The following is a 21,695-nucleotide window of genomic DNA, read 5'->3' as shown; positions in this document are numbered from 1 at the left end:
CTATTACTCTCCACTTCCGGACGAAGAGGCCCTGGAAGTCGACAGCCTTACAGCCTCTTGGGTCGGGCTGAACGCATATGCGTTTCCACCCCTCCCTCTCATCCAACCAGTCCTGAACAAGATCTTGACCAGCCATCCGGTGAGAATAACTCTCATCGCACCTTGCTGGCCAAATCAGGCCTGGTTCCCAGCCTTGCTGGAGCTCCTGATAGATCACCCCAGGAGTCTTCCTACTTGGAAGCACCTCCTGTGGCACCCCCTGGGGAGATGCTACCACCAGAACCCTGGATTTTTCAAGTTTCACGCCTGGAACTTATCCAGTTGCATCTCCACCAGAGAGGCTTTTTGGACATCGCTGTCAAGCGCATGTCCGCACCTCAAAGGGGGTCTACCCTTGATGTGTATCAAGGAAAGTGGTCTACCTTCACTTCCTGGTGCAGGGAGAACGGAGTTAATCCGATCTCTCCCTCTATATACAGATTAGTTGATTTCCTTATTGAATTATTCACGGAAAGACAACTATCTGTCACGGCTATAAAAGGGTACAAGTCCGCCATCGCTTCTACCCTCCGTGTTTTAAGCACCTGGGATCTTCGTTGGGAGGACCAAATAACCCCTCTTTTCAGAGGAATGTTATTAGAGCGTCCTAGACCGGTTCACAACACCCCTAAATGGGACCTTTCTGTTGTCCTTAAGGTGCTCATGAGGCATCCTTTTGAACCCATGTCTATTTCATCCATGAAATATCTGACACTCAAAACGGTCTTTCTAGTAGCCTTGGCTACCGCCCAACGGAGATCAGAGCTCCATGCACTTTCTTTTAAGAAGCTGGCTTTTAGAGAGGGAGGGGAGGTTATCCTGGCTTTTATACCAGGATTTCTGGCGAAGAACCAGGGACCGGCCGCCTCTCGGCCCCCGGTTACTATTCCCTCTCTGTCAGGAACGATCTCTTATGATCTTCCTGACAGAACTTTATGTCCCGTCAGGGCCTTAAAGTTCTACATAGGACAAAACCTCCCGGTATCCGCCAGGGGAGAGAGCGTTTGTTTTTGTCCTATAAGGAGGGAAATAAACGAGAGATAGCGGCCGCCACTATTTCAAGGTGGATTGTGGAGACTATTCGTCTTTCCTACAACACCTTGAAGACTTCCTCTGATCTTCGTGCGCTAGCTAACATCTCAGCGCATGAAGTTAGAGCACTAGCCACCTCCTGGGCTAACTACCGAGGAGTTGCTCTTCAAGAAGTCGTTTCCGCTGCATGTTGGAGTAATCACTCCACATTCTCTCGTTTCTACCTACGAGACGTTTCTTCCCTCGTAGATGGCATGCACACAATCGGCCCGATTGTGTCTGCGGGGCATGTTGTTTGATCCTGGCTAGATCAAAAAAAGGGGGGGAAGCCCGATTGAAGAGTCAAACGCGCATCTTGCGCCATTTTTGATATGCCCTATCTTCAACATCCAGGCAACCCCTAGTAGACTAGAAAGGACGCAATTTCTTATTGTTGTTTAGCAATAACTCATTCTACACCCTTCAACATGCCTTACTTGCTCTAAGCTCTGTTGCCGGAAAGAAGATGGTTTTATTACGCAATTCTAGCGCTTTCCGGAGAATGGGTCTATTACTCTCTATAATATGATTGTAATACCGAGATCAAAATACCGGTCCTCCGGTTCTCCCCATTTCTTTCCCCTGGCGGTCCTCCTTAGCTAATATGCCGGTGGTGCCTCCTGGATGGAACAACAGCTCAGCCTTAGGTAAGTCCTCGTTTCCCACCTCCAATAGGTTGCTGGGATTCGATGCAAAAGTGTTCCATAGGTAAGTTTGAATGACACAAAATGCCCATTTCCTTACAAGAAATGGCCATTTTGTTAGTTCATACTTACCTATGGAACACGGCCCTCCCGCCGTCCCCACAAACGGGACATACTCTTTATTAACGCTCAAGAGTAAAGACTAAATATGGCGGCATGAGATCGGCGCGATCTCGCGGGATCGGTCAGGGCGCCGCCTGGCGGCCGAGCTGTTAACTCAGTTCTCCCTTTAGAAAATTAAAGGGATACTCTTGTGTTTGAGCCCAAATGGAGTAACATGCAAAAGTGTTCCATAGGTAAGTATGAACTAACAAAATGGCCATTTCTTGTAAGGAAATGGGCATTTAGATCAATACTGTGAAGATAGCGTCAGTTTAAGGGGGACTTTAGGTAGGAGCTTGAGGAGCCTCATAGCCTAGTGGCTAAAACTGCTGGCTACCACGCAATAGGGCCCGGGTTTGATCCCGGGGAGAACCCAGGATTGTACAGGAGCCTCATAGCCTAGTGGTTGACGCTGCTGACTACCATGCAATAGGGCCCGGGTTTGATCCCGGGGAGAACCCAGGATTGTGTAGGAGCCTCATAGCCTAGTGGTTAACACTGCTGGCTATCTCGCAATAGGGCCCGAGTTCGATCCCGAGGAGAACCCAGGATTGTACAGGAGCCTCGTAGCCTAGTGGTTAAAACTGCTGGCTACCACGCAATAGGGCCCAGGTTCGATCCCAGGGAGAACCCAGGATTGTACAGGAGCCTCGTAGCCTAGTGGTTAAAACTGCTGGCTACCACGCAATAGGGCCCAGGTTCGATCCCAGGGAGAACCCAGGATTGTACAGGAGCCTCATAGCCTAGTGGTTAACGCTGCTGACTACCACGCAATAGGGCCCGGGTTTGATCCCGGGGAGAACCCAGGATTGTGTAGGAGTCTCATAGCCTAGTGGTTAACACTGCTGGCTACCACGCAATGGGGCCCAGGTTCGATCCTGGGAAGAACCCAGGATTGTACAGGAGCCTCATGGCCTAGTGGTCAACACTGCTGGCTACCACGCAATAGGGCCCGGGTTTGAACCCAGGATTGTACAGGAGCTCGTAGCCTAGTGGTTAACACTGCTGGCTACCACTCAATATGGGTTGATTCCGGGGAGAATGCAGAAATGTCTGGATGAACTAGCGTGGCTTTCAAGGAACTAAAAATCCTGTCTCTTCACGATCCTTTGAATGAGCCTTAAAACCAAGGTTTCTTGTACCTGGTGTCTATGCCTGTGGATGACCGGGTAGCATACACAAATAGTGCTTGTGTACAGTGAGATAAAGAGACCCCTATTGGCAATTTCATGAAACATTTCTGGCCTATGTGGCCCTACCTAAAGTCTGCCTTTAAGAGAAAATATTTCAAATCTTATATATCAAGTTTCTGTTAAAAATAAACTGAGAGAGAACTGCTGCATATAAACTTTACAGTTTTAAATAACTTCTTAATTAGTAAGTAACTTATACTTTCAAAGTCTGTTTCGATAAATCTTTTAATATGTCTGAATATCATAAAACAACTTCGTTTGTTGAATTATTGTGTGTGTAAATGAGTTCCTTTGATGTGAAATTCGGTAAACCTGGAAGTATTCATTTGCCGTTTTTCCTTTGACAGTTGCAATAATACTTGGCCACAAAAAAAATTTAAATGAAATTTCAATTATGTGCCATGGTTGTCAAAATGATAAATTAACAACTTTGGTCCAGTCGTCCGGTATTTTAGTCCGGTGCTTCATGTTACTGTTGCCCGGAATACCGGTCTAATGACCTATTGGGCCAGTGCAGATAAATGCATGACGTCGTGCGTGACCTATTTTCATTGCCACAGATGTGTAGTAATACAGTGGAACATCTCACAGTGATGTGGTTATAGGTACTCCAACGTGTCCTAATTCGTAAAATTGCGAAAAAAATGGCCACCAATATTTCTGGGTTTACCGAATGTGATGTATTTCTGACGCTTTTGTCAAACTCTGTTGCCTTCTTTTCATTCTTCTTTTCAATATTCTTCCAATATTTCTTTGTGTCCTTGAGCAAGGCACCGAACACTTCTTGCTTTTGGGCAATCTCAGATTTAGAGTAAGATCTAAAAAACTTATCTCAACATCAACCTAATGTAATTTTTCAGGCGCCCAGCGAATCTACGATTCCAACTTTGGTAACTATTCTTAATATGATTCCGTTGTAACCTCTAATCACACCAGCACATTTCACCCTGGAAAACCAGTTCCCCAGCTTGCCGTGAATCAGTTATCCAGCTTGCCGAGAATCAGTTATCAGCTTGCGAGAATCAATCATCAGCTTGCCAAGAATCAGTTCCGAGCTTGCCGAGAATCAGTTCCGAGCTTGCCGAGAATCAGTTATCAGCTTGCGAGAAACAGTTATCAGCTTGCCGAGAATCAGTTTCCAGCTTGCCCAGAATCAGTTATCCAGCTTGCAGAGAATCAGTTGTCCAGCTTGCCCAGAATCAGTTATCCAGCTTGCAGAGAATCAGTTGTCCAGCTTGCCGAGAACCAATTCTCCAAGCTTGCCAAAATCAGTTATCCATTTTGCCGAGAATCAGTTTCCAGCTTGCCCAGAATCAGTTATCCAGCTTGCAGAGAATCAGTTGTCCAGCTTGCTGAGAATCAATTCTCCCAGCTTGCTGAGAATCAGTTCCCAGCTTGCCGAGAATCAGTTATCCATCTTGCCGAGAATGAGTTATCTGGCTTGCCAGAATAGACAGGCTTTCCAACTTCCGAGTAAGCCTGTCTTAGGAAAGGAGAAAGTATCTAAATGATGTTTTGAAAACTGTTGTCGGAGTTTTACAATGAAAGACCATTTTGTTCATCTGGTAAAAAGGTTCTTCAAACATGATTTGCATCACATATAGAGGAAAATGCTCCATGGTTTGTCTTGAGGATAGCAAACAAATGACAAAATAAACACATTTTGACTGTTTTTCTTGTGGTGAAGATTATTTTCCCAGACACTGTCCAGGGCAGGCTGCTTGGAAAGTTGGAAAGCCTTGAATACACAATATTGAGATTAGATTCATGGACGGTTGGGGTACTGATTCTCCAGGGTGCTCATAGGAAGTCAGTTTTGCTCTCACACAAGCTTTATAATTCATGTAAAATTCCGCGCAGAGATGGGACACCATCCAAGACGACCTCTGTTGTTGTTCTGAATATACTGGTTACGGGCACACAGAAGACTCGCCAAAACCTTGTCTGATGAATGCATATGATGAAAATGACACTTCTGAAATAACATTCCAATTCCGTCAGAAGCTTGGCACTGTCATCTTGAAAGGAACATACACTTTTATATTGACCAATATTATTGTACAACAGAATACTAGTACCATATGTACTTTAGTTTCACCGATGTTAGACCATTTCTAAATATTCAAATCAGGCTCCAAAATGTGTGCATGGTCGTTCGATGCCATTCAGTATAATCAATTTGGATTGACATTGAGTGGACGAAACCAGTTTCGGATGGCCATGACGTCATGTTTTGCCCTGGCTCATGCGTCGGTTGCCTAGCAATTGATAAAGCAGTCTTATATTGGTGAAATTAGAGTAAGTCTCTTAACCATCTCACTGCACTTGTAACTCTCGACCGGTTGTGGCTTTACCTGATTTTTTGCCAATCAAAATATTCTTTAGAATAATCGAAAAAATAGTCACCTTCCTGTCCTTGTGTTTTTCTCTTTCTCTCTTCTTACGCCCTCTTAGTGTTTTTGTGGTTGTAGCATACCTAAAACGCGTAAAATGTAAAATGCTTCCAGATTCTAGTTTTCTCTCTATTTGGCATAGTAAAATTTAGAAATAACCAAGCTTCTTTCTTGTAAAAACTTCTATTGTGTTTCGTAAAGATTATGAAAAATGGTCAAATTTTTGCTTTTGATAGTTGTGGGTAGAAATTGTTGATCAAAACTTGAGGCACTGACCAAGGGGTTTGGACCTATTTAATCAGAGTGGTCTTGATAGACCACCAAGGACCAGCAGCAAGGTATTGAGCGCTATTCTAAATGGGCTTGGAGTAAACATTTGACACCACATTAAACCTAGCAGTCCTTGGTTGCGGTCCTTGGTTGTGACCGCAACCAAGGACTGCTGTAATCAAAACAAGGCTTGACGTTATTCTGTTACAATGGTTGATATATTTTGACCGGCAAAGCCTTTTAGAATCTCCCATCAAACTTGGTTCTGTATTCAACAACATCAGTATAACTGGTTAGGCAGTACTATATATTACGCTTGTCTTCTGATGCCAAAAACATTCCAAACAAAACGAGATAAGTTCAAAGTCTATTTTGAAAATACTGCAACTGCAATTTTGACCTTATGGTTTGGCAGTTATTCAGAAAATGTTCTTGAAATGTTTTTTAAAATGATCGACAAAACATTGTTTTTGTAGTTTGCTCATCGGAGTCAGTGGAATCAGGTATAAAATTGATGGATATTGTTAAAATTAGTTACTCTGTATGAATGTGAGCAGTGCACAATTAAACGCTTCTGTAGCATAATTATATAGATCTAGAAATATTTTTCACATCTTACGGGAAATGTATGCTTTTAGAATATGCAAATTTTGATTTGGTTGATAAGATTGGCTCTGAAATTGAACTTGTAACCTTGATAGGTCGAGGTCGTTTGATGGGTCAAGGTCATTTGATGGGTCAAGGTCATATGATGTGTCAAGGTCATTAAATGGGGCAAGGCCATTTGATCGGTCAAGGTCATTAAGTGGGTTAAGGTCATATGATGAGTCAAGGCCATTTGATGGGTCAAGGCCAAGGTCATTAAATGGGTCAAGGTCAGTTGATGTGTCAAGGTCAATAAATGGGTCAAGGTCAGGTTGCTCATACTCCTTTGATTTCATCTGCTAATGAATGAGAAAAACATGGCCCAAAATATCAAAAATGGGGGATTTAAAAAATGTCAGCGTCATTGGCATCTGCCTCCCATACGTCTCTGAAAAAGATATTTTTCATGCAGATTTGGCTCCTTTTGGGTTAAAAAAGTATTGTGTGGCATTCCGTCCCCTTCCAGATAGCCCATTGGCCCCTCCCTTCCACAGGGCCTAAAAGATAAATACTGCCCTGACCACACTGCATATTCTGAGAATGTTTCTCAATTCTTATGATAAATGCATGATTGAAAAATGTGTCAAATAATTTGATGCCTTAGGCTAAATTTGATTTGATTGTAGCGACATTTCAAATCTTCACACTGTGTTGGTCCATTAGCTTTTGTGAGCCGTAAAATTGTGCTTGATGTATTTTCATGCAAGCTTTGGTAATTTTTGAATTCGACTTTTGCAAACTGTGTGTAATTTTCATCCTGGTTCAAAGTTCTAAAACTGTGCTTGTTTCAATTTTGTAAAATGTACTTAAATTTTACCTGGGCAGGGATTTTTAAAAATCGCATTTTACTCTAAGTTCGATACTTGACAACTTGATTTAAATATCTTAGGGTTAAAGTGGTCTAACTTTAATTTTCTGTCTCTTTCAATTTACGTACTGCAACTTCTAATTTAGTCACGCTCTTTTATGTTGTACGCTTTTGATGTTGAGAAATGTTCACACCCTGTTACTTTGGGGTGTTCGAAGACATCTGGATGGATTTGCTGCAGGAGTTCTGAAGGATTAGCTTGGTGTCTGACGTTTTGGATGATAAGTTTGAGAACTCCATTGTCTAGGAGTTGAGTGGATAGAGCAGGGGCCGGTCCAGGTGCCAGAAAGAGAGAAGGCTGCGTCTGGCATTTCGGATGATAAGTTTGAGAACTCCATTGTCTAGGAGTTGAGTGGATAGAGCAGGGGCCGGTCCAGGTGCCAGAAAGAGAGAAGGCTGCGTCTGGCATTTCGAATGATAAGTTTGAGAACTCCATTGTCTAGGAGTTGAGTGGATAGAGCAGGGGCCGGTCCAGGAACCAGAAAGAGAGAAGGCTGCATCTGGTGCACCCCCTCCCGAGGATCATCACCTGGACGTTTAACGGACGTTCCTCATTGAAAAACTTCTTCAGGTGTGCAGTGGATTACCCAGTGGACCTCTTGGAAGTTCCTCTGTGGAGTTCAAGAGCTTATCCAGGAAATTTTGAAGATCTGACGAGGTTAGAAGCCAACCAACTGGATTGAATGGACCGACTTATGTTCAAAGATGAAAATATAGTTTGAAATCTTTGTGTCGGAATAGAATTTTTCATCGTCGCTGTGTATTTTCTTCATTTCGTATGTTGTATTGACTTCATCTTCTTATTACCTTCACGTTCTTGTTGTATGTCAAAATCTCACTTTCATATTCATCGATCTTGTTTAATATGCTATTCCATCCTGCAAACCCTACGCCTGGCCACTAACTCAAAATCTGACAGAATTGCTTGCACACCAGGCTGCTTCAGGCATTGGGCGATATGAATAAAGACAAGTAAATGCTTTTACTACAATTTTGTACAGAAAGGTCTTGTGTAAATGTACATGGAGTTTTAGATAAAAGCATTTGCTGGTCTTTATTCATATCAACCATTGACTAGAGTTTGGAATCAACCTATTTTGATTCTCGCGGCAGTGGAAGACAGCCACCAACACCTGATTTCAAACACCTTTGGGATTTTCTGGCGTTGAGGCACAGGCAGCAAAAAAGCTCCCTATTGCCACCGAAATTGGTGCTCAAGCTTTTACGGGACACTTATTTCGAGATTTCCTCGACATGTGTTGATGAAAGAGCCCCTTTAACACTATGTGAAAACATTTTAAAATCCTCCACTAAATTCTGACCCAAAGATTAATTCAAATTTTCCATAAATTTCTTTTGATGTTTTTCAGATGACCCAAAGTACTCCGACGGAAGAATTGAAAGATGACGGACGTCTGTCGTCAACGTCAAGCGACGTCAGAGGTAAATAAAGGAGTCTCTGGAGGCACAGCTCATTTGAATAATATATGCATTATTCATCTCATTATCATAATCTATGCGCATAAATTACATACATTATCATAATCCATGCACACAGTTGTAAATAGCATGGAGGTGTAGTTTAGAGTTTTACTGACATCATTATGATTCTCATTTTCATTTTCACAATTTTTTTACATCCAGTATTATCAAGTGTTAATAAAGAGCAGTCTTTATGAATTCTTGGTATTATCTTATTCCAGATGTGGGTCACTTAATAGAGGGGTGTCTGCTAAGGGAGGTTCCACTATATAGATTTCTACACAACAGCAATATTGAAATTTATCAATTGGAAATTTTCAAATTTTTATCGAATTTCTTCTTCTCTTGTTTTGTAGATAAGAAACCAAAACGATCAAGCTCAATCGCCAGTACGTTACGGAAACGATTCAGCCGAAATAAAAAACCTCGTTCCCACAGCGCCGATCGCGCCGATAGGGAAAAGCATCTACGCGTTCCTGACCAGTATGGATCAGGTTCAAAGTCCACAGGTAGGTCATGTGACTGATTTGCATAAATTGTGACTGATTTGCATAATTTATGATGTGACAACACGAAGTAGGACTTCGTTTCAGAGAACTGATAAAGTTTGGTTCAAAGTTGCAAACAGATGGCGGGCTTTGCCAATCACCCCAAAAAGTTGATATTTTTGTCATCAACATTTGTTTCTTTCCAATTGTTTAGTGTTAGTTCCTTGATTCACAGATAGAGGGAGTTATATAAGTTTGTTGCCTTATTTGAAGCTAGTTAATGTTTTCGTTTTGGATGGTGGATTAATTACTAAAGTATATTCGTAAATGTTATGTCCACATCTTTTGGGGCTCGGGAGGGCAAAGTACTTTATTGGTGTTTACCCCTAAACCATACAGGATTTGTCGTTTTAGTAACCGTAGCAACGAATGAATGCGAAATATCCAGAAACAAAATATGGCCTTTCCAGAGGACCCTCCAAATGACCGTTGGACTTTGCTGAAGAGATTTTTTTTTCCTGCACTGAGAATGCGGAACCCCTAAAATCCTGTTTGGGTCCGAGGCAAGGATCAATAAAATCCAAACTTTAAAGAAATCCGACCAGTAGTTTGCCCTACAGAGTGTATAGTACCCCCAGGTATATGGCACGGCTTAACCCGCCGGCCATGAGGGAATTCCTTTATGGCCCAGTGGTTGGCCCCAGAGTGGAAGTTCAGCAACGTTGAGCGCGGTCAACCTTTGGATTGGTGACTGGCGCGTACAATTCACAGAGCCCCAAACATAAACATAACATATTATTTACGAATGGACTTTATAGTTATAGATGAAACCGCCTCTAATTTGTTCAAAAGGGTTTAGAAATCAATTCGACAGGATGAGGCTGCCGTTTTGAACTTGACTGAATCTTAAAATACCATAGGGGGGGGGGGTTTGGGGCAGTGGTTTGTTCATATATTCCTCCCATGATTGTTCCAGGGACGTTAGTACATCCTGCATGGACTGGTCTTTCAAGCTTTGAGTGCCATTCCACATCATTTTGCCATTTTCCTTGAGCAGAAAATTCCTTTTAGGCATAGAAATTTAATTAGAATGAAGGAAAAGCTGTGTTTTTCTTGTCAAACTCTTTGGTTTTGCCATTGGGATGCCACAGTCAGTCTGATAGGCTTGGAATGTATTGGTCATTTAGTGGGGTTGGGGGGGGGGGGTGAACTACACATAAGTGTTCTTTTTTGTGGTTAAATTGTTAGTTTTAGGCCGAGTGTTAGATCAGTTGTTTGTGTTTTAGCGATGTTCTCTTTTGTTCCCTTGAACTTCATTTGATACTCCCCCAACTTTCTCAATCAATCTCTCTCATGCAAGGATGTGACATTTTCGATTTTAAACGATTTTCATTTTTCCAATCCAGAAAAGAGTTTGATATGACACCAAAAATGAAAATATCTTTGCCCCAGAAAGAACTTTGAATTTTCAAAAACGGACAAAAAATAGCCATTTTGAGGCATATTATTCAATATTAGACTTTAATTGTAAAGTAATTATCCTCTCACTTTTGTCAGTCTCGACAGTTAGTAAATGTCGTTTAGTGCAACTTCCCCTTTAAATCCATTGCTTGGCTGGTCAGTTTATGGTACAGATTCAAGAAGTAGAGTGGTTATTTAGTTGCCCAAAGGTAAAAGAGCAGTAGGCCCGGTTGATTCTCATGACCAGTTCCTCTGATTGCTTCGAATTGAAATTTTCAAAATGCAGCGGTTTAAAGGTAAAAATTGCTTCTGCGCTTTCATGTTTCTCGTATTTGTTGTTTATATCATACAAGGTCACGTGTTACACTGAAATCGGTCATCCGAAACAGCGTCCACTAGGTCTAAAATCAAGTTTAAAGTCATCAAAATATAATCTGATGGTCATAAACAAAAGAAGCAAGACATTTTCCACATTTGTTGAAGATTTCATCACATTCGTGTGTAAGATTAACAAGCTGTTGTTAAAAATGTACCAGCTTCAAAACCCCTGGTCGGCGGCCATCTTGGATTCCACTTGAGGAAATGATAGGGCTTCCAAAGGTTACAGGAGGCTTGTTATTTGAGACAGCAACTACCTTATCTTATCCCCAAATGTCGTGAAATTTTCAGGAATTCTTTGGTTTGACTTGGAGGAAATGATGCGCTTCCCTAGGTGACAGGAGGCTTGTTATTTTAGACAACAACTCCCTTATCTTACAAGAAGGCGGCCATCTTGAATTCGACTTGAGGAAATGATAGGGCTTCCCATGACTACTGGAGGCTTGTTATTTTAGACAACAACACCCTTATTTTACACCCAAATGTCGTGAAATTTTCAAAAAATTTGTTTAATTGTCGAATTATTCCATTAATGACTACAGAATTTTATTTGAGACTTTACACCTGACTTCAAACCTGGTTGACGTTGTTTTGTTTGACCGCACAAAAATCGGTGTCTTTGCACCCTGTCTGCTTACAACGGCTTGGCCTTTGACCTTTCCAGCTCTCGAGATAATGGTCATAAGATTTAGCACAAGGTGGCGTTGTTTTGTTTCGACGGATATCACATCTTGCACCCTTCGATTTTGTCTGGTTTGTCAGTTGTAACCATAACATTTGTTTGCCCTTGTCAGGCTAGGCCTATCGACTCTCATGAAAGCTGTTTCCCGGGGTCAATGTTATCAAATTTACCCTGATAATCCTTTGTTCAGCAGAACAAGGGGAATTTAGGCCTTGGCGCGGACAGGCTTTGTTTAAACCTAATTGACAGTGTTTTTGGCTGGGGCTTGATTCTTTTAACTTTGAGAATGAAATGACCCCTGCTGTGTCAAGGATCCACCATATGTGACCCGCTCTACCAAAACTAGGCGCTTGTCGCATCTGAACTTGACAGGTTGATACGGACTTATTGTTCATTTCCCTATTGTAGACCTTTTGTGAAATGTGACCAAATCAGTTTGTAATAGATTTCACAAAAGGTCAACAATAGGGAAATGAACAACAAGTCCGTATCAACCTGTCAAGTTCAGATGCAACAAGTGCCTAGTTTTGGTAGAGCGAGTCACATATTGAAATCATATTCCTATGCTACTGGTACTACTTTTTGAGACGTTCCATCAACATTTTTGACGAGAGGCTCAGCGTTCGAAGAAAATAACATTTCATCCAAATGGCTTGTTAGAAATATTCGTTAAACTTTCCATTTTATCTCGAGTGGAATTTGTAAACAAAAGAGAAATGCACAACAGCCAAGCAATGGATTCCCCTTTTTCTCTCTGCGTGGTGTGAATTACCTGTGTTTATTTCATCTGTCCTCACAGCCAACACATATAGGAGCAAAGGTTAGCAGATCCGTGTATTACGGAAACAAGTCTATTTATTATTTAAGGCCGCACCAATTTGTTCGTTCAACAGATTTCTACAGAAAGATTTGAATGAAGACTGTGAAATGTTAGGAAAAATCACAAATAATCAAAAATTCAAAATATTTTGATTTTTTTCTGCTGTTTTTCGATAGTCATTTGAAAAACTTGGACGAATCAAGGATTTTTTCGACTATTCATTGACAACACGTAGAAATCTCGGAAGAATACACACTTTCTTAGATTTTGATATTTGTTGGAAATTTCTTCTTCTTCTCCACTTGCAAAAACAGAAGATGAAAATAGTTTTAAAATTTTTGAATATTCTTAACTACTGACTTGTCCGAATGTCGGTGGATTTTGCCCTGAAAAGTCCTTTTCAGTGATTTACTCCAAAGGAAGAGCGAAATATTTTCAGTTTTGAGATATTCTGAAAATGTGTTGAACTGACAAATCGTTTGGTTGTGCCTGTTCATGGTGATGGGATGGTGACTGTTGAATATGGTATTTTGATTCGCACGAACATTTTTATTCGGTGAAGCGTATCGTGGCCAATCGTCCCAAAACTGTCATCAATTTGTAAAATATTTTTTAGGATATTTTGAGGTGTGTGAAGCTATCCTTTAGGACAATTATGACTAAAATGCCAAGAAAAGGTTTTCGTATTTAAATGTGTCCCTCTTAGCCCTTTTGTTGCTGATGACGTGCATCATACGTCATGTGCTTGGCCCGATGCCAGGGCATGACGTACCCAGCACGTCATGCCCTGCTGACAGTTTACCAGCACTTGCTGCGCCCTCTCTAAACATGTCCAACTTACTCGGGGAATGTTAGTTTCATCTTAATAGTATAGATGGCGACACTGTGAAATAGTTTTATTCTTGTTGATAGTGTCAGCGCATTATGCATGTTATGGCAAGAAAAGATGATAAATTTTGTTGTGTTTAAATTATCACTTCCCCCCCCCCTTCAAGAATAACATCAGAAAGATTTGAAATTTTGTTCTGTTGGGCATCCTATTTCAAACCCCTCCCCATTAAAATGATCAAACTTTCGAATTCACATTATCCCCATTGAATTCCCACTAACATAGACATCAAACTAAAACTCGATATTCTGAAAATTAAATTTTCAAATCTTAATTTGCAGACAGTCCAATTTCTTTCAAGAAAGTCAAAGAAACATTCACCGATATGTTATCAGGCAATCATCGCCACCATTCAGGTGCGCAACAATTGTTTTTGAGTAGTTTGCCCCCCCTGTCAGTGATTAACATGTCAAATGTATTCACAGTCATGTATCATCATACTAAAGGTTGCCACCTGGAATGTTTTCGATTCGATGACATCACATATATTCTGTTTTACGGATTTCATTGCACTAGAAAGTCTCTCTCACTGAAATGTCAAAGATGAATCACTGAGACTTCTGACAGAATATACAATGAAAACTGTAGTCAGAAAAATGCGAGATGCAATCGAATTGAATACATTCTGATCAGGCCACTGTAAATAATCCACATGTAGTCCATGTTATCATTAGATTCTTCATGATTAAATTAAGTCGTCATCAGATTTAACCTTCTGTGATGTCAAGTCCAATTCATAGCCCCTTTAAGTAATGTATGCCATAGTCCCTTTAAGTAATGTATGCCATAGTCCCTTTAAGTAACGTCAAGAATGAAAAAAGCGTTTAGTTCATTCCCTTGTGCATTTCTTTTATTGTCTCAGTTAAGTGTATTAATCACTAAATTCAATGGTCATCGTCTCATCACCATGGTTACTAGTGCTTGCTTAGTGCATGACCCCCATATTAACACAGCTTTTCAGTTGAGATGTACCCTTTGAACCTCAAGCATCTGAAGTAGTCTTCTTCATCTTCTTCTTCTTTAGCGTTTGCTCAGCGCTTGGAGATGTTGCGAGTATTCTCTGGGGAGTATTCCTCCTCCAAGGCGGGATGAGCATATTTATGTGCCACTACAGTTAGACATCAATTTGGTTTATCGGTCTAGTGACTCTGACTTTTGCCAGAGGTAGAGTCCAGGCAAGCTACTCATGTTTCTCACTTGGTGGGATCTTCTCTGACCAGAGGTAGAGTCCAGGCAAGCTACTCTTGTTTCTCACTTGGTGGGATCTTCTCTGACCAGAGGTAGAGTCCATGCAAGCTACTCTTGTTTCTCACTTGGTGGGATCTTCTCTGACCAGAGGTAGAGTCCATGCAAGCTACTCTTGTTTCTCACTTGGTGGGATCTTCTCTGACCAGAGGTAGAGTCCACGCAAGCTACTCTTGTTTCTCACTTGGTGGGATCTTCTCTGACCAGAGGTTGAGTCCACGCAAGCTACTCTTGTTTCTCACTTGGTGGGATCTTCTCTGACCAGAGGTAGAGTCCACGCAAGCTACTCTTGTTTCTCACTTGGTGGGATCTTCTCTGACCAGAGGTAGAGTCCACACAAGCTACTCTTGTTTCTCACTTGGTGGGATCTTCTCTGACCAGAGGTTGAGTCTGCGCAAGCTACTCTTGTTTCTCACTTGGTGGGATCTTCTCTGACCAGAGGTAGAGTCAACGCAAGCTACTCTTGTTTCTCACTTGGTGGGGTTTTAGCGTGCCACTATGGGTAAGCACCAATTGGGTTAATTGGCCCAGTGACTCTGACTTGGTCAGAGGTGGTGTCTACACCTACTACTCACGTTTGGGTCTTGAAAATGGGGTACAAACAGATTCTCACCAGGCGCCTCGCATTAGAGATAGGAGTTCGGAAGTAAAGCATGTCTCATAAACAAAATCTGGCCGTTTCATTAGAGGTGACACTATGATAAACTAACTTGACTTCTATGGGTCACTCTATAGTGAAGTTACCAACCGTCTTGGGTAAAACTGCCTTCTCATAGAAGCCTTGGGGTCCATGGTGGGTTCTGATCTATTGGTACTTCTCGGTATATTTTTCTGACGTTTCTTCATGCTTGATGCTGATTGGTTCAAAGGGTTCATCTCAATCCCGGTTACACCTAATATGCCCCCGTTCTGCATGGTACAATCATGGGCGTGAAATATTGTTGGATTTTTTTATGTTTCTGCCTGGGAAAAGACCATTGAAGGTTCATGGTGTGATGGTTAAGCTGTTATTGTGGATTTTAGGTGAATCGGTTTTCGGGTTCGTGTCACTACAATTTTTCAACTTTTGGAGAGGAACACCAGAATATCATCATCTAGTTCCCTATTCCCTGTCTGTTGATTAAGGGTTGACCATAGGCACCACCATTCTGTCTCACTGTTGAAATCCTTAAGCAATGAAAACTCCTTCAAACAAAGTGAATGCCTATTTCAAGGGTGGGAGTTCGTCTTTGTCTTCCAGAGAACAGCGACCTGTGTTTTAAATGGGCATTCACTTCGTTTCAAAGGCGTTCTAATCGCTTTAGGATTTCAAGTTCTAGCCAAAATGGTTATGCTCGTGGTCAATCTTTAGGTTTAGTGAGCCGAATTTTGTAAAATCAGGACTTTGGGGTTTTCGGATTTAAATTCAGAACATCGTAAATCTGCACTCTTGTCCAAAGTGGCCACACCGCTTGCTTGCTTGGGTGATATCGCTGGCACAACTACCTGTTGTCATCTCGTCTCAAAAATGTGGAAAGGCCGTTTCAATATCGTTATAAAAAAATTATCGGGATTTTTAAACGATGCTTCGTTCAGTTCTATAAGAACCCCATGAATATAACTAATACCAAAAACGTATTACTTCTAACTAAAATACTTTGAAAGTATTACTTGGAAGTGATACATTTTTGCTCACACTTAATTTTATCTGTTCGATTCTTAGACTAAAGGTTTTTCTCGGTAGGCCTAAACGAAATTTTCAATTAACACTTGTGTTTCAGCCACTCAGTAGAACTTCTTTTTAGCGACACCCTGTACATCTCTCAGATGCATCTGTTGGTATCATTTCTATGGTAGGCCTGTCACTGTCAAAGCAGGCAGCAAAATTATTTTGCTTGAAAATCAAAATGCTTACTGGTATCTTTATCAAATATTTCGATAATTGCATCATGGCAGTCAACTGGTTGAAAGCTTCTGAACGAAAATTTCAAGTCTTAATTAGACGGGTGTCAATAAAATGGTGTTCCACTGCTAATATTTTGTTTGTTTTTTATGGTAGTTGTATATTCTATGAGTATTTTCACATGCTGTAGTATGGTTTTGTTCGTTATAAAAGGTTCACTCTTGACGCTAGTACACATCCTGCCAGTTCTCCCCGATCAAAACAACAGAGGTAAAATTTCGGTGAAAGTCGGGCATGGGGCAAAAACTTCTCAATATGCTATGAAAATGGGCATGAAGTGACTTGGTTATCTTTCAGGCAGGTTTTATAAATATGCAATTTTGGAATCGGCGTAAAAGAATGGTTATAAACTTTGGAATACGCTGTGGATGAATAGCATGACGTCATAGTGGACTGCGTCAGAGAATGGGGCAGTCATGTCGCTTGTGACATCTGGTTAAATTGCGCATCCGGAAATGAAACAGAGGCACGTCCCTTGTGACATCTGGTGGAATTGTGCGTCCGGAAACACAATAGGGCCACGTCGCTTGAGACATCTGGTGAAGTTGTGCGTCCGGAAACACAATAGAGCCGCATCGCTTGTGACATCTGGTGGAATTGTGCATCCAGAAACACAATAGAGCCGCGTCCCTTGTGACATCTGGTGGAATTGTGCGTCCGGAAACACAATAGGGCCACGTCGCTTGTGACATCTGGTGAAATTGTGTGTCCGGAAACACAATAGAGCCACGTCGCTTGTGACATCTGGTGAAATTGTGTGTCCGGAAACACAATAGAGCCACGTCGCTTGTGACATCTGGTGGAATTGTGCATCCGGAAACACAATAGAGCCACGTCGCTTGTGAGATCTGGTGGAATTATACGCCATGCAAGTCATCTTTTATGACAGAAAGTGACTTTGTTTGATCAGGTTGCGATAGAGTGGAGTATTATGAAATTCGTGGCAGACTCACCTATAAATGCAAAATTGTCTTGTGCATGTTGCTCACCTTTGAAGAAATATTTTATAAGTATAAGCTGAGATTTTTGTAGGCAGCGCATGGGACAAAATAAGTACTATTCTCTCGCTTGTGTAGAAGGAATGTTAAAGGGGAGGTACCCCTTTGAAGAATCAACCATCAAATCAATCATTCATGGCCGGTTTGTTGCTTATTTTGATGCATTGATGTCAACGAAAACCAATGTTCATAAATGAATTTGAAAACTTCATCCTTTTTCTCAACATCTAAAATCATGCTGCGTAGTTCGATGCCATCCTGCTGGTGATGGTCATTGCTTGAACCATCAACAGAATGTATTCCCTCGAAAAATTTACAATAGCTAAGTCTATTTTTAGCAACAACAGACATATGTAAATTATTGACCTTTGACCTTATGAATATTCAAATTGCTTTGACCTTTGTATGAATTTTCTCCATAGACTTCTTCCATATGGAGATTTTCAACATTAGCTGATTTGAATATGTTAATGTTTTAATGACCTTTGCCCTGATGAGTACAAGTATATGGGTGTTTACTGACCACTAATTCGTGAAAATGTGATATTACTGACATTAATTTTCCCTCCTGTTGAATATTAATTGAATGTACTGACCTTTGTATTAGTGCATATTAATTGAATATTGACCTTTGTCTTTTTGCATATTGAACTAAATTTACGTGTTTACTGACTTTGACCTCTTGGCTGGGTTTATGAATGGAAAACATCTTGTCACGTTTTATGACACAATTCACGTGTAAACTGCTCACTTGACATGTAAATTCATATTACCTGTCTCTTGATTTTTGTTCAGTTTATGAGTGAATTGTGACACGTGAAAAGATGATGTATTCGTGTCACGTGTCGACTCAAGAATTTTCAAAGTTGCACGTGAATGCTGTAATCGGGAAATGATTCTTTGTTTCTTCAGTTCACGTGTGACTTATGACACTGAAGCGTGACACACCATGAGTCACGACACTTGACACGTTATCATGACACGTGACTCATGGCACTTGAATCTTGACATGTGACTCATGACACATGAATCATGACACATGAATCATGATCCATTCATTGAATTATGACAAGATGACACGTGAATCTTGTCACGTGAATCATGAAACATGTATCACAACACGTGAATTTTGACACGTGAAACATGACACGTTAATCATGTCACGTGAATCATGTCACGTGAATCATGTCACATGAATCATGTCACGTGAATCATGTCACATGAATCATGTCACGTGAATCATGACTCGTGACAAGATGAATCCTTTGTAAATTCAGCCTAATTAGTATGTTATTGCCTTTATGCATATTCATTGAATGTTCACTGACCTTTGCCCTCATGAATATGTTAATGTTCCTCCTACAGTTTCTGATGACGACTTAAGCCATTTCGAAGGAAGCGAGGCCCAATCATCCGTGTTTGGTGGCAGTCAAAGTATGCCCACACCCGCTGCATGTGCTATAAATAACCACAGTAACCATAGTAACCGTGAGCATGGCTTTCCTCTTTTATTTGCATTGGCCAATCACAGTGGAGATTGAAGTCATGTGATGCATTTCAAATGTTTGATGAAAGAAAAATGGAATGTTACATATTAGATATTCCTTTTCCATTAATTTCGATGAAACAATTTCTTCGGTATTTTTTTGCATCATTGATGTTGACATTTCATTCTCTACTGTGATTGGACAGTTTTTAGTTTGCTTTGCATACCTCTTGTAATTACATCCTGACATCCTTAAAACCGTAACAGATTCAGCCAATTTTTAAGGAGGTCACATTTTCAGTATCATTTAGGCCTGGGCTTGGTCGTTCAAACCACATTAGCTTTGACGGAGTCGTCAAGTCTTAACGTGAAAATTTTAATGGGTTTAACCGAAAGAGATAACGTCCTTATGCAAGTATCAATTCGTGTCTTGTACCCCCCCTCCTCAAGGGTATGACACCTTATCACCCTATAACGACATCTTAAGGCTCAAGCATCACCCTTTTTTCACCAATGCTACTTTTTCTTTCGTCAAGACATCACCATCAACAATATATCAGTTATCACCGTCATATCAAGTAACCGAACTAATTTTACTGGGTAAGGCTGTATGTTCGACAAGACATCGACACATTAGCATCCTTATTCTTTCCAGCTTCGCCAAATTTTCACTAAAGGAAAAATAAATACTACTCAAGCATCGGCAAAGATTAGTGGTGATAGCTTAACTACCCTTGAGGAGGGGGGGGGGGGGGGACAAGAAACGAATTGATACTTGCATTAAGGATACTTAGCGTAACTGTTAGGGATAATGTGACTTTTGTGCTAAAAAGCAAAAAATCGTTCTTCTTTTCCAATGTTATAAAGAGAAATTTTGTGACTGATTCTAAGAAAAACTTTCAAATTCACAAATTGCTTTTAGAAGACCTTCTTAAGACTTGGTTGAATCTGTTTCCAACATAAGATTCTGCCATTTTCTGTAAACCCACCAAATTTCGTGTCTGTTTATTTTTTGCGATTTGAAAATTTCTAAAAAAGAAAAAAATTCTGGATTTTCATTTTGGTAGATAATGGAATTTCTTCCGATTGTGCAATTTTTGGCATTTTCTTTTCATTGTAAATTGACATTATTTGCAAAATCAGCCAAAAATGAATTTTCACGAAAATTTTGTGGTTTTCAGTTTCCTCTTGCCATGTCTTTCATCTGAACTCAGCTTTTTAGTTTTCGTTTTGAAAAAAATCATTATTGGAAAGGTGGGATGAATTTTTTTGGTCAAATCAAAGATATTTGGAAATTTCTGTGTCTTTAAAAATAATTAACAGATAAAAGTCATGGTAACCCTTATTCCTAACATGTCATTATTTCCTTATGTGTAAATCATTCACTAGTTCCTTCATGCCATTCTTGAAATGCTGTATATCCACAAAAATCATAGTCTCTCCTGAAATAGTAATATGGAATTACTAGGTGTCAAAAAAGGCTTGAAATTCTGTTTGCGCCTAAAATTGTACAAGGTGTACCTAAAAACATAACAAATTTCTTGTACCGTATTTCTCAAATTTTCTAGTTTACAGTAGTATTTTGTTTGGGTTATGTATTTTAACACCCAGTACAAACAATTTGAAAACTAAAGACAGTTTTGCTTTGAATTTACAAGGTGGTGCATAAGATCGTGTCATCATTCTGTGAAACATTAGATTGTGGACATACAGCAAAGACATCATTTATTTCATCACTATTTCGCTTCACAATCTTTTCAAACCTCACCCCAATTCTCCCTCTCTTCTCGTAGCAAACAAAATAAGCTCATAAAATCAAATTTTCTGTGAGTACGAATTGTCATTCTTGAAGATCAAATCATTAATTCATTATTTTTAAAGAATTATAGAAATTTCCTTTGATTAAGCACACTCAACAATTTTCTCAGCACAATTTTTTCGGAAGTTGTAACATTGACACTTTGAAATTTGAATAGTGACGCACCTGTTCTTGATTTTTTCGCGCTAAATCTAATTATTTTAGAGACACAGTTCTGGTCATAAGTAACATTCTTTGTTCCGCACAACTACAACTTTACATTCTTACAGTATGTCTGATGCAAGGTCTGCACTGCGATTTGAAAATCAGACCAGATTCTAGAATGTGGTCTTGTGTTGGCTGATTAGAGATATTACTTCTGAACAGTACAGCACACAAAACTAAAAGATATGTCTGTAGATTTTGATAAATTTAGAGCACTTACACTTTGCCATTTTCTTCTCAATGCGCTCGCGTTGGCTTAAAAAATATTACAGAATACACGTTTGAAATAACAGAAATGACATTTAACACGTACATGGTGACATTTTGGAATACAAGTGATGAAAAGTACTTTGAAAAGTACTTATTCACAAGAAATGAAACATCAGCGATAACTCTTAAGACAGTGAATAAATTTTTGTCAAATAGTTGTGAAAAATTATCGCGACTGCCGCGCGTCTTTCTCATCGTAATTTCATACGCGTCTTTTCTCCGCAGCCCGTGCTCGTTCAACCTCGC

At 40.3% G+C, this 21,695-nt stretch overlaps 1 protein-coding gene across 36 annotated transcripts in view; it reads left to right on the top strand.

Annotated features, from left to right (window-relative positions):
- The window catches only part of LOC135502483 (phospholipid transfer protein C2CD2L-like), a 121,526-nt gene that overhangs the window by 83,301 nt on the left and 16,530 nt on the right, over positions 1-21,695 (top strand). For 18 of the 36 annotated variants that reach the window (XM_064795380.1, XM_064795379.1, XM_064795375.1 and 15 more), the window contains 6 exons: positions 3,970-3,999; positions 8,656-8,728; positions 9,124-9,276; positions 12,576-12,596; positions 16,826-16,882; positions 19,036-19,158. In XM_064795380.1, the coding sequence (XP_064651450.1) occupies positions 3,970-3,999; positions 8,656-8,728; positions 9,124-9,276; positions 12,576-12,596; positions 16,826-16,882; positions 19,036-19,158 (457 nt within the window). Of the gene's footprint in view, positions 1-3,969; positions 4,000-8,655; positions 8,729-9,123; positions 9,277-12,575; positions 12,597-13,766; positions 13,842-16,825; positions 16,883-19,035; positions 19,159-21,695 lie in introns of all 36 variants that reach the window. The other 18 variants (XM_064795371.1, XM_064795354.1, XM_064795347.1 and 15 more) reach the window with 14 other exon arrangements.

This window comes from Lineus longissimus, chromosome 18, assembly GCF_910592395.1.
Source record: "Lineus longissimus chromosome 18, tnLinLong1.2, whole genome shotgun sequence".
In the NCBI taxonomy this organism is placed as follows: Eukaryota; Metazoa; Nemertea; class Pilidiophora; order Heteronemertea; family Lineidae; genus Lineus; species Lineus longissimus.
Note: the sequence above shows the minus strand (reverse complement) of the source record. Positions and strands in the feature narration are given on the sequence as shown.